We start from the raw sequence: 13,517 nt of genomic DNA, 5'->3' as shown, positions 1-13,517 counted from the left end.
TCCCCTAACAACCCGTAGTCAGGGATGATATTATTTTCTCAACTTCATGACAGTAAAGGTTAGGAACGGGATAGGTTCATCTGGCTAACTTCTACCATGACCTACTCTATCATTGGCTGCATCTCAATGGTTAGAAACGGCTTTCTTTTCTCATCCACTTCCCTTCACGACCATTGATTGCAAAGGCCTTGATCAATTACAGCAATATGTTGAAAACGTATCTGGTCCTATCTAGGAAATGAGACAAAGAAAGGAGAAGAGGAAAGGAAGCTGTTAGGCTAAGTATATAGAAATGCAATGTATAGAATAAACATAACTTCTGGAAGAGAAGGTCTTTAAAGATGTTTGTTCTATATACATTTTCTATAACATTACATTTCTATACCCTCGCTACGCTGCACAATTCAATGCTGTGATACTCGTTCAACACCGCACACTGCTGCTCATGCTCCCAGGTGATTTTGATGTACTTGTTCAACACACCATGAAATATCGCAATATCTCTGTGTGTTAATTTAATATAACAAATAATAATACACTTTACTCAAAGTAAGTGCTTTTCATTAACAGCAAAAATCTCATCCACTTCACTGTGTCAATTCAATTGAACTGTTGATAGGTCTATTATCACGACCATAGTAGTGCTTTCCCACAATGCTTTGGGTCAGGCTTCCCTTAAAAGGCAGAAATGTAAATTCATACAGCCCAGGGTTTATATGCCACAACCAAAGTGATAAAGGGAAGACATTTATATTCAGTAACGGTACTGAAATCCATTATTGAGACCAACAGGCGCTCAACGACTAGCTAGTACAAATCACTCAATTTGTCTCTGTCGGTCTCTCATTCTCCGTTTGGATCTCTTTATGCTTCTCTCTCTCTTTTCATTATACCCCCTCTATCTTTCAGGCCACACATTGATTCTCTCTCTCTCAATTCAATTTCAATTCCAATTTCAATTCAAGGGGCTTTATTGGCATGGGAAACATATGTTAACATTGCCAAAGCAAGTGAAATAGATAATAAACAAACGTGAAATAAACAATAAAAACATTTAAAGTAAACATTACACTCACAACAGTTCCAAAAGAATAAAGACATTTCAAATGTCATATGTGCAAATAGTTAAGGTACAAAAGGGAAAATAAATCAACATAAATATGGGTTGTATTTACAATGGTGTTTGTTATTCACTGGTTGCCCTTTTCTTGTGGCAACAGGTCACTAATCTTGCTGCTGTGATGGCACACTGTGGTTTTTCACCCAATAGATATGTGAGTTTATCAAAATTTGGTTTGTTTTCGAATTATTTGTTGGTCTGTGTAATCTGAGGGAAATATGTGTCTCTAATATGGTCATACATTTGGCAGGAGGTTAGGTTTTACTCTATGTTTTTACTTTATTTTGTTTAGCTACGTCGGCCTTTCTCAATAGCAAGGCTATGCTCAGTGAGTCTATACATAGTCAAAGCTTTCCTGGGTCAGTCACAGTGGTCAGGTATTCTGCCACTGTGTACTCTCTGTTTAGGGCCAAATACCATTCCAGTTTGCTCTGTTTAAAAACAAAATCTTAAAAGTAATTATCTTTTTGTTTTCTCATGATTTGGTTGGGTCTAATTGTGTTGCTGTTGCTGTCCTAGGGCTCTGTTTGTGTTTGTGAACAGAGCCTCAGGACCAGCTTGCTTAGGGGACTCTTCTCCAGGTTAATCTCTCTGTAGGTGATGTCTTTGTTATGGAAGGTTTGGGAATCGTTTCCTTTTAGGTGGTTGTAGAATTTAAGGTCTCTTTTCTGGATTTTTATAATTAGCGGGTATCAGCCTAATTCTGCTATGCATGCATTATTTGGTGTTTTACATTGTACACGGGGGATGTTTTTGCAGAATTCTGCATGCTCTCTCTCTCTCTCTCTCTCTCTCCTCTGACAAACAGAATTGGGGGTTAGCGGTAGCATGGGGCAAAAGGCTTAATACAGAGGGCTCCACAAGGAGAATGGGCTAATTTATTTACTACATACTAACTATTGCACACACACATGCACACACACACATTACACACATGCGTTTACCAAAACACACACACACACACACTGCTGCATTATCTAGTGGTGTGTCTATGCCGGGAGAGAGATCTGTCTCCATTTAAGCCCCTTCATAATGACCCCTTAATGTAAATACAGAAGTCATCTTCACCCATCTCCATGACGACAGGCACCAACCCCTCGCCCTATCCGTACATCAATCAAACCAACAGCTGTTCCTTACTGGCTGGTTAAGGTGACAGACCACACCCCCTCACAGGCCCTCTATTGTGGACAGAGAAAGAAGCTGAGTTCTCAAGGTAACAACAACAATCACCAAAGCTTGAGTAAAGTAGGGAGTGTGTGTGTGTGTGTGTTGTTACGCGCATGAGTGTAATTTATGTGTGAATAATGTGTGTGTGCGTGTATGTCTCTGTTTCCTGTTGATCCCAGTAGGGTTTACTGCAGTGGTAGTGAGCAGTGTTAGGGTCAAATTCATTTAGGCTCTTGTCAATTCCAGCACATGAACTTGACATGCAACTGTAATGGAAAAAGCGGTCTCTCCATAGCATAGTTGTTGTTCCCATTTCAGTTTGCTGTCAATTTCATCTCCTGAATAGAGTGGTGCTGCATTTATTTTTTACAAAAATGGCCACCATCAATTTCCAGCGTTTTCTTTCTCAGGCTCTTATGGTAACCAAATCAATCATTTATCTCCATCGGCCAACATCTCATGAATACGAAATGCTGTGTACCGCGTCAAGGTTTCCTAGTCGAAGGAAGAAGCTTAAACCGTTTCCCTCGCCGCTCGGCAGCTGAAACAGAAGATGAAAATACTTCCTAGCGAGTTAGTGTTGAAGCCGGAATGTTCCAGTGTCTGGGAAAGAGAGAGAGATAGAAACTAACAATAGGGAAGTTTGAAGTAACCCCAGTACTTGAAAGAGACTCGGCAGAAGCTCTGGCACGGCTTTATTCAATATTAATTATATCTAAAGGCATTTCACAGCAGGGGAAGAGATCGAAGATTTATAAAAATAAAATAAAAAATGAGACAGGCGAGGCGAGGATGAGAGAATTCCCCTGACTCTCAGAACTTCTGCCAGAGACCCTCAGCAGCTTTTGACTGGGAGCGAGCTGGACTAACATAGTATAATACTAATGGGTAGGGAATGACAGGGATAGGACGGTAGCGTCGGTGATGGTATGTGGGTCATTCTTGAATTACGGTGGCATTTGGGCAAGGAATTTTGGGAAACATTAACTATTTAAAAAAAAATGTATTTGTGTACATCGTCCCATTCGAAAACTAACATGGTAGCTTAATGACTTTAAATAATTGATACCATTATGATAACATTGTGCAACCAGTAGGAATAGTAACACCAATGATGGTAACACCAATGAGACATTTGAGATAAATTAGGATTTTCTGAAATGGAGTCTTCACATGCTCAAATCTCTGGTCAACAAGCCTTCACAAACCATTTACTGAAGTGATTTGATTAATCATTTTGCTCACAATGTTATTTCCCTTCATTTAAATTGACTAACACCAAGTGACACTTTGTATTTAGACGCACCAAGTATGGCGCTGCAGTGGATAGCGGCCGTTTTACGGGCTCCCGACCATTTCTGCTATTTTGTGTTTTTTTAAATGTTGATCTTAACTTATTTTGTACATTATGTCTCCGCCATCATTTCCTATGACATCACAACAGCGATCACTAACCTCCATTTGGATGAGGATTTATACCTCAACAAGTCGGCAGCTCTAGACATTCTGCTCACTCCGGACCAGGCCCTAATCCCTAGGAATCGAAAGAGGAACCGGCAGCAAAGAAGAGGCAGGCGAGGCGGCCTCCTAACGAGATTACGTTGGCGAACATGCATCGTCTAGACAGGACGACAGCCTTGGGTAAGGCTAGGGGGAGGGGTGTGTCTCTGTTAACAGGAGCTGGTGCGCAATCTCTAATGTTAAGGAAGTCTCCTGGGTTAGAATACCTCATGTAGACCACACTATTTACGAGAGTTTTCATCTATATTTTTCATAGCTATCTATTTACCACCACAAACCGATGCTGGCACTAAGACCGCACTCAACGAGCTGTATAGGGCCATAAGCAAACAAGAAAATGAACAAATATCAAATTTACATAAGTATTCAGACCCTTTACTAAGTACTTTGTTGAAGCACCTATGGCAGCAATTACAGCATCGAGTCTTCTTGGGTATGACGCTACAAGCTTGGCACACCTGTATTTGAGGAGTTTCTCCCATTCTTCTCTTCAGATCCTCTCAAGTTCTGTCAGGTTGGATGGGGAGCGTCGCTGCACAGCTATTTTCAGGTCTCTCCAGAGATGTTTTTTCGGGTTCAAGTCCGGGCTCTGGCTGGGCCACTCAAGGACATTCAGAGACTTGTCCCGAAGCCACTCCTGCGTTGTCTTGGCTGTGTGTTCTTAGGGTCATTGTCCTGTTGGAAGGTGAACCTTCGCCCCAGTCTGAGGTCCTGAGCGCTCTGGAGCAGGTATTCATCAAGGATCTCTCTGTACTTTGCTCCGTTCATCTTTGCCTCGATCCGGGCTAGTCTCCCAGTCCTTGCAGCTGAAAAAGACCTCCACAGCATGATGCTGCCACCACCATGCTTCACCGTAGGGATGGTGCCATGTTTCCTCCAGACGTGACGCTTGGCATTTAGGCCAAAGAGTTCAATCTTGGTTTCATCAGATCAGAGAATCTTGTTTCTCATGATCTGAGAGTCTTTAGGTGCCTTTTGGCAAACTCCAAGTGGGCTGTCATGTGCCTTTTAAGTGGCTTCCGTCTGGCCACTTTACCATAAAGGCCTGATTGGTGGAGTGCTGCAGAGATGGTTGTCCTTCTGGAAGGTTCTCCCATCTCCACAGAGGAACTCTAGAGCTCTGTCAGAGTGACCATCGGATTCTTGGTCACCTCCCTGACCAAGGCCCTTCTCCCCCGATTGCTCAGTTTGGCCGGGCGGTCAGCTCTAGGAAGAGTCTTGGTGGTTCCAAACTTCTTCCATTTAAGAATGATGGAGGCCACTGTGTTCTTGGGGACCTTCAATGCTGCATTAATGTTTTGGTACCCTTCCTCAGATCTGTACCTCGACACAATCCTGTCTCGGAGCTCTACGGACAATTAATTTGACCTCATGGCTTGGTTTTTGCTCTGACATGCACTGTCAACTGTGGGACCTTACATAGACAAGTGTGTGTCTTTCCAAATCATGTCCAATCAATTGAATTTACCACAGGTGGACTCCAATCAAGTTGTAGAAACATCTCAAGGATGATCAATGGAAACAGGATGCACCTGATTTCAATTTTGAATCTCATAGCAAAGGGTCTGAATACTTATGTAAATAAGGTATGTGTTTTTTATTAGTAATACATTTGCAAAAATTTCTAAAAACCTGTTTTCGCTTTGTCAATATGGGGGATTATGTGTAGATTGCTGGAAAAATAAGAATATTTAATTCATTTTAGAATAAGGCTGTAACGTAACAAAATGTGGAAAAAGTCAAGGGGTCTGAATACTTTCCGAAGGAACTGTACATTGATTGGTTGATTAATCTTATGCTACACAAAAATAAATAACGTAAATTTTTCTAAACTAATCCAATCTGTTAGTAGTTGGACTTATTGCAACAGTTACTGAGAAGGCTATTCTAGTTTAGATGATTTAGGTAGTCTCATTAATTAATCTTCCTACCCTGGCAGTCATTCTCAGGGCTACAGACTAACATTTTCACCTGATGGCACTGGTGCCACTTACTTTTTCATTTGGAAGCACCAGACCATGTCTTGGTCGCACCCGAAAAAAATTGCAGCGTCACGCAATAGAAAAAATTATTAACCTCTTACAAAGTCATTCACAGTGCTTTATTAAGAGGTGTAATAGACTACTGAGATGGCTGTAAAATAGTTGCTATAGAGCTCAATATTGAGAGTTGAGAAATAAGTTGAGAAATAAAAAGTATACCTACAGAAAGCTGAGAACCCCCCTCTCTCTTCAACAGTGACAACATTAGCTGCTTCCATTAGTTTCTTCCAAAGCTGTGTTTGTCCCGCAATTGGATTTTGAAATGTTATAGCCTACAACCAGAATAAATTATTTTCTCCCAGTGCGCGGGGGGAGGGAGTTAGTGTCTCATCACAGCAGCAGGCCCCAGCAAAACAGGCACAGGTGCAGGGCAGAGACTTTCATTCTAGAAATCATGAGGATAATGCACATTACTGTTTGACAAAATCATGGTTTCCTAAAAAAATTGGACGTTTGGAGTGAGGTGACCATGTAGAATGGGCAGCTCGCACTGTGAGACTATTCGCAAAATGTGACTAAATGGTTGCAGTCTAGAGTCCTGATTCTGAATGCAGGTTATTAAAAGTTCAAATTGTTGGATATCCTCACTCTGGCTGGATTCTAATAGGAACTACACATCACTTTGCAAGCCAGCAATATGTGGCTTGCAGGCTTGATGCGGCCAGTAAACCAGGAGTTTCAGACCACTGTGTTAGGGTGTAACTAGGCCCTCAAAGAAAAGTATTATGATATATGTAATGTATTGTCATAGTGAGATTAATTTAGAGGCACACAGGGAAATATCCAAATAAGGCAGAATACATTCTCAAATTGAATTGTATGTCCACATTTCAAGGTTGAGAGAACATACAATTCAACTTGAGAATATGCCCAAATGTTGAGCAAACTAAAAATCCTATTGCAGCTGGTTGCCTTGATATTTTAAGTTCTCAACATCTTATATACAGTATATACCGTATTTTTTTACATTGCACTTGTACCGGTTCAAGCGTATTCTTCTCCAGTCAGACTGCAGCCAATATAACTGTATTACTAGGATAACAGACTCATTCTGTATGGAGATACAGGCATGGTGGCTGCTAGCTTGAATGTCAATTGGACATCCTCTCTTGTATAATACATGAATAAAGATTCTGCAGGGGCTGTAACAGAGCTGTACACATGCACAGACACACACACGCAGGTTTTGAGTCTTTTTGCATCATCATTCAAATGTTTGGTTATGTGATAAAGCTGTAAAAGAGGGAGTAGGAAGGAGTAGGAACACACTCAAACATCCTTTCTCTCTCTCTATATATATATATATATTTTTTTTTTTCTCTTCATGTTTTTCTCTTCTCTCTCTCCGTCATCCACCCCCTCTCAATATTTTATTTATTTCTTTACCTTGGTCTCCCTCCCTCTCTCTCTCCCTCCCTCCCTCCCTGTTGATAACAACACAGGTCCCTGAGTAGATGGTTGTTGCTGCACAGTGTTTTATGCTCTTCAGAAACAGAGCACACACACACACACACAACCAAGCATGTGTTTACGAAGCATGTGACAAATACAATTTGATATGACACACACGTCTTGAACCAATACCACAAGCTCCCTGTCACGTATGATGAGTTTTAATCACGCACATGTCAAAGTACAGACCAAGCTAAAACATGTGTGACCTGTCACAGAGAGATCAATACACACACACACACACACAGTGAAATGTCATGGAGGAAGTTCCTGCATACTAAATGTTACACATGTAGTCTCTCTCTCCACGCTACCAGAGATGAAAGAAGAGAAAAAAGGAGTAATGGGAAGCTGAAAGAGAGGAAGACACTGATAGTTCAGAGTTGTGTGTGTGTTGGATTACGTTTGTTGCCTGTGTGTGTGTGTGTGTGTTTTGTACGTAGTCTGTGTGTTGTGCAACTGTCTTGTGGGACTGAGGGTGTACTGCCTGAGAGGAAGTGTGTTGTGTGGGATACGTACATGGATGGAGAAACATGAAGGATAGGAGGAGAGGAACAGAAACAGAAAGAAAAGGGAACAATAAACAGAGAGAGAGAGAGAGAGAGAGAGAGAGAGAGAGAGAGAGAGAGAGAGAGAGAGAGAGAGAGAGAGAGAGAGAGAGAGAGGGAGAGAGAGAGAGAGAGAGAGAGACAGAGACAGAGTCACAGAGAGAGAGCGAGAAAGAGAGAGACAGAGACAGAGAGAGAGTCACAGAGAGAGAGACAGAGAGACAGAGACAGAGTCACAGAGAGAGAGCGGGAGAGAGAGAGAGAGAGCGAGAGAGAGAGAGAGAGAGAGAGAGAGAGAGAGAGAGAGAGAGAGAGAGAGAGAGGGGGAGAGAGAGAGAGAGAGAGAGGGGAGAGAGAGAGAGAGAGAGAGAGAGAGGGGAGAGAGAGAGAGAGAGAGAGAGAGAGGGGAGAGAGAGAGAAAAGGAGAAAACAGACAATAATAACAAAATGATGCAATGAGAGAAAAGAGAGGAGAGAGACATTAAGAGAGAGAGAGAGAGAAAGGGAGCAGAGAGACTGAGGTTGGAAAGGAGAGGAGCAAACAAGAGCAGATGAGAAGAGAGACAAGGATAGTGTGAAGGAAAGTGAGAGGGTGGAAGAGAATTAGAGATAGACAGCGATAGAGAATGATAAATTATAGAAGACACACAAAACCCACCACAAAACCAAGAAAACGACCCCCCCCCACCACTCACCATAAACTGCACGTTGTCGAAGCCGTTGGCCAGTAGGTGGTTCTCATATTGGACCAGTCCAATGCTGTCCAGCCATTGGCCCACAGACTGCATGGGGCACCGGGGACCTATGAGGGGGTGAAGGGGCAGACGCTTCAGGAGGGAGTACCCATCCACCCGGTAACACCGGCAGTCGGGCTGGGAGAGCTGGCACTGCCACATCATGTTGCGGGCAATGTGGCTGTCGAACGAGCCCGCCATGGTAAAGGAAGAGGGGGAGGAGTGTGGAGGAGAGGGGAAAGAGAGAGGGAGGATGGATGGGGGGGTTGGAGGATAGGGGGTTGGGGTTAGGCTTGGTTGAGGGTTATGAGCATGGTTGAGGGGTTAGGATGGAGGGGCGAAGCATGCTAGGGTGCTGGGGGATAAGTTTAGGGTGGTTGGAGGTAGATATAGGGATTGGGAAAAGAGGGGGGCGAGGGCTGGGGTTAGATCCAGAGAAGAGGTGCCGTCCTGGAGGTAAGATCCATGAGAGAGAGGGTGCAGAGGCTGGAGGTGGTCAGATAGATCCGATAGATGCCTGTGTCTTTCTGCTGCTGCTGCGCTGGTGCTTTCCTTTCACGCTCTCAGCTGTTGCTCCTGCCTGCCTGTTCGCCTCGCTCGTGTGTGTGTACGAGTGTGTGTGTACGAGTGTGTGTGTACGAGTGTGTGTGTACGAGTGTGTGTGTGTGTGCGAGCAGGAGAGAGAGAGAAAGAGAGAGAGAGAGAGAGAGAGAGAGAGAGAGAGAGAGAGAAGAGAGAGAGAGAGAGAGAGAGAGAGAGAGAAGGAGATAGGGAGAGCTGCCTGGTTGGTAGAATTCTCTTTATCAAGTACTCCCACACTCAACTGGATGCTTTCTGCAGCCTTCTCTCTCTCTCTCTCTCTCTCTCTCTCTCTCTCTCTGCTCTCCCCCGCTCTCTCTCTCCACTCTGCCTTCCTCTCCCTCCTCTTTCTATCCTCCCTCTTCTCTCTATCTGCTCTCCTTTTTCTCACTCTCTCTCCCTCGATCTCTCTGCTCTCCCTTCTTTCGCTCTCTCTCTCTTTTCTTAGTTCTCCCTCTATCGCTCTCTCGCTCCCTTTCCCTTCTCTCTCTCCCTCGTTATCTCTCGCTCCCTGCCCCTCCCTCTCTTTCTCCCCCCTCTCTCTCACTCTCTCTGTCCCCCTCCCTTTATCTCAGTGCCTCACACAGATAGCAATAGCCATCAGATGAGCCTCTTTGTCTGAGAGCTGAACACACAATGTGGGTGTGGGTGCATGTGCGTTGGTGGGAGACAGCAGGTTTAGCACATAGCGCAAACAGCATTTCTCTCAGGGAATGCTTCACATGCATAGGAGAGGAGAGGGGGGAGGATAGAGATAAGGGGAAATAGCGAGAGAGAGAGAGAGCGAGAGAAAGAGAGAGGAGGATGGAGAAAGAGGGGGGAAGATAGAGGGAAAGAGAAGGAGGAGAGAGAGGTGAGAGGGGGAGTGACAGAAGGACAAGTGGGGATGAGACAGAAGTGAGGAGGAAAGAGGGAGAGATGAGGAGAGAGAGAATGAGATAGAGGAGAAAGGAGGTATGGAAGCTGGGGATTTCAGTTCATTGCAGTTTCTGACTATGTGTTTACCTGCATTATTCTCCTTGATCCCCTCCAAGCCCGTGCCAGTGCCAATGCCAGCCCCAATGGAGCTCATAATCTTATCAATCTGAATGGAGGGAAGGAGAGAGAAGAGAGAGAGAGTTGTCATTTAGAAAATGTTCATACTATATCTCTAGCTGCCTATATGTAAATTGATGACATAGTCGTTATAAATTCAAATTAATGGCAATCAATCACCTTTGAATTTTATTGAGTTGACAGGCGAGGAGGACAGAAGAGATTGAAGGAGAAAAGGGAGAGACTTGGAAGAAGGGAAGGGAGAGAAAGGAGGGGAGAAGATGGATGGGAAAGCATGAAAGAGAGAGAAAGAGAGAGAAAAAGAGAAAGCATCTGGATTACGGCTTCAGAGGCCTCTGTTTGCCTTTAAGCTCGTCTACAGGGGGTTTCCACAGCAGGAATCTGACCCTAGACCTGCTGTTAAGCAATCAACTGTGCAGTGTAGCACCATACAACTGACAGGCTTAATGACTGCCTATGGGGGCTACCACATCACTGCCGACTCACTGATGTAAGATCAGAGAGCTCACCCAAATGACACAATTCCTAATTTTAAAGTAGTCTATGGAATGGGAAAAATTGGGACTCCCACATTGGGTTTGAGTACAACAGCAATAGATCACTATTTTCTAACGTTAGCAACATAGCATTGATTACCAAAAACAGCTAAGAGTGAATGGACCCCATGTAGCCTACACTTGTTTACATGCATCATTTTCAGGGTCAGGAAAACCGTAATTTAAAGGAGAAATCCGCAGCTGAAACATTTACAAAATCGTTCTTCCCACCCCTGTTTCGGTACAAAGCTGAGGAACGGAGCTAGAGAACTATAACCACTTAAATTAATTGAAAGAGCTATGGACTGAACATATTTCCAAATTATAGTTTTAACCATGTTTTGAGGCTACATTTACTTTGTTTACAAACATTGGAGTAAAACAAGCTTATATTCTGGGTTCTGATGGGGTACAGCAGTTGAACTAAGCTCATGAGGCATTTATAAGTTATATTCCTGAAGAATCAATGGGTACATTTAACTAATTTAGAAGTCAAAAAATGGATGTATCAAATGCAGATTGCCCCTTTAAGAGCACTATCCCTATAAGCACATACCGTTCTTTAGTGAGCCTTCCCTTGTGGGCAGCCTCTTGCTTATATAGCAGAACTGACTCTTGCATTTCTGCTCAAAATAGAACAAATACACTACATCTCATTCCAAAATCATGGGCATTAATATGGAGTTGGTCCCCCCTTTGCTGCTATAACAGCCTCCACTCTTCTGGGAAGGCTTTCCACTAGATGATGGAAGATTGCTGCGGGGACTTGCTTCCATTCAGCCACAAGAGCCTTTGTGAGGTCGGGCACTGATGTTGGGAGATTAGGCCTGGCTCGCAGTCGGCGTTCCAATTTATCCCAAAGGTGTTCGATGGGGTTGAGGTCAGGGCTCTGTGCAGGCCAGTCAAGTTCTTCCACACCTGTTTCCACAAAGTTGGAAGCACAATATCGTCTAGAATGTCGCTGTAGCGTTAAGATTTCCTTTCACTGGAACTAAGGGGCCTAGCCCCGAACCATGAAAAACAGCCCCAGACCATTATTCCTCCTCCACCAAACTTTACAGTTGGCACTATGCATTCGGGCAGGTAGCATTCTCCTGGAATTTGCCAAACCCAGATTCGTCCATCGGCTCGGAAGCGTGATTCATAATTCCAGAGAACGCGTTTTCAGTCCAATGGCAGCGAGCTTTACACCACTCCAGCCGACACTTGGCATTGTGTGCGGCTGCTCAGCCATGGAAACCCATTTCATGAATCTCCTGACGAACAGTTCTTGTGCTGACGTTGCTTCCAGAGGCAGTTTGGAACTCAGTAGTGAGTGTTGCAACCGAGGACAGACAATATTTTACGCGCTACACGCTTCAGCGGTACCGTTATGTGTGCTTGTGTGGCCTACCACTTCGTGTGCTTGTGTGGCCTCCTAGACGTTTCCACTTCACTATAACAGCACTTACAGTTGACCGGGGCAGCTCTAGCAGGGCAGAAATTTGTTGGAAAGGTTGCATCCTATGATGGTGCCACGTTGAAGGTTACTTTAGTAAGGCCATTCTACTGCCAATGTTTGACTATGGAGATTGCATGGCTGTGTGCTCGATTTTATACACTTGTCAGCAACGGGTGTGGCTGAAATAGTTGAATCCACTAATTTGAAGGGGTGGCCACATACCTTTGTATATATAGTGTCGATTTTTTTTTCCCCCAGCGCATTGGGTGTTTTCCCGAAGCAGGTAATTAAATATGACCCTTCTCTGTATAATTACTTCAGGCGACAGGTAGCTTAGTGGTTAAGAGCGTAGTGCCAGTAACTGAAAGGTCGCTGGTTCTAATCCCCGAGCCGACTAGGTGAAAAATCTGTCGATGTGCCCTTGAGCAAGGCACTTAACCCTAATTGCTCCTGTAAGTCGCTCTGGATAAGAGTGTCTGCTAAATGACTAAAATGTCAAATGTAATGTAATTTATCATCATCATTCAGCCTCTATAGAATTGGATTGCTAATGAACACAAACTATACAGTAGGGCCGGGACAACACCAGTATCGCGATACTCGTTAGTATCGCGGCAAGGAAAACAGCCCTAATGTTGGAAACAAACGTCATTATGTTGTCATCCAGTCACATTTATTTTCCAAGCTATAGCACACAATATATTACATACAGCAGGTTTTTAAAGGACTAAAGAGTTTGGTCTGCTAAGGTTGTTTGGTCTGCTAAGGTTGCCCTACTATAGAGCGTATGAAAAAGCGATATGATCATCCACATCAATTAGATCACACACGTCAAACACACCCAGTATATTAGCCAATCAGCTTAAGTGTTTTGTTGCTATGTTCAGGAGTGCAGAATCCAGTCTAGAACAAGGCTCTGCACTAATTATGATGTTTTGGACTGTAAAGTGGGTATTAGTGAGGTTGATATATTTCTGATTTATTTTATAGGCTGATCATATGTGTATGGAAGAGGTGGCTTAACGTGTGTGTTTTCCTGTGTGTGTTCCTGGGTGTGTTTCTGTGTATTAAGCTGGACTCCTTTTCCTGCGTATCTTAACATCTGTCACCTCTCCAAACGCACCCAAACCACCCAAGAAAAGCATTAGTGGTGGTGTGTGCTGGTATGTGGTGTGTGGTGTGTGTGGTGTGTGTGTGTGTGGTGTGTGCGTGTCTGTGTGTCTGAGAGAATGCCTGTCTGTGTGAATAGTGATCAGAAGATCATTTGGCTGTGAGTCAGTGTGTATAATATTTCTCAACGATGGAAACAAACACATGG

The 13,517-nt window shown here is 43.8% G+C and overlaps 1 protein-coding gene across 5 annotated transcripts in view; it reads right to left on the bottom strand.

Moving 5' to 3' along the window:
* LOC121549486 (ankyrin repeat and sterile alpha motif domain-containing protein 1B-like) overlaps positions 1-13,517 on the bottom strand; it is a 277,377-nt gene that overhangs the window by 54,935 nt on the left and 208,925 nt on the right. For 4 of the 5 annotated variants that reach the window (XM_045212863.1, XM_045212862.1, XM_045212865.1 and 1 more), the window contains exons 17-18: positions 10,172-10,250; positions 8,549-8,655 (exon numbers count right to left, since the gene is read on the bottom strand). In XM_045212863.1, coding sequence (XP_045068798.1) covers positions 8,549-8,655; positions 10,172-10,250 — 186 coding nt within the window. Of the gene's footprint in view, positions 1-8,548; positions 9,263-10,171; positions 10,251-13,517 lie in introns of those variants that run through there. The other variant, XM_045212866.1, reaches the window with a different exon arrangement.

This window comes from Coregonus clupeaformis, unplaced genomic scaffold (assembly GCF_020615455.1).
Source record: "Coregonus clupeaformis isolate EN_2021a unplaced genomic scaffold, ASM2061545v1 scaf0058, whole genome shotgun sequence".
In the NCBI taxonomy this organism is placed as follows: domain Eukaryota; kingdom Metazoa; phylum Chordata; class Actinopteri; order Salmoniformes; family Salmonidae; genus Coregonus; species Coregonus clupeaformis.
Note: the sequence above shows the minus strand (reverse complement) of the source record. Positions and strands in the feature narration are given on the sequence as shown.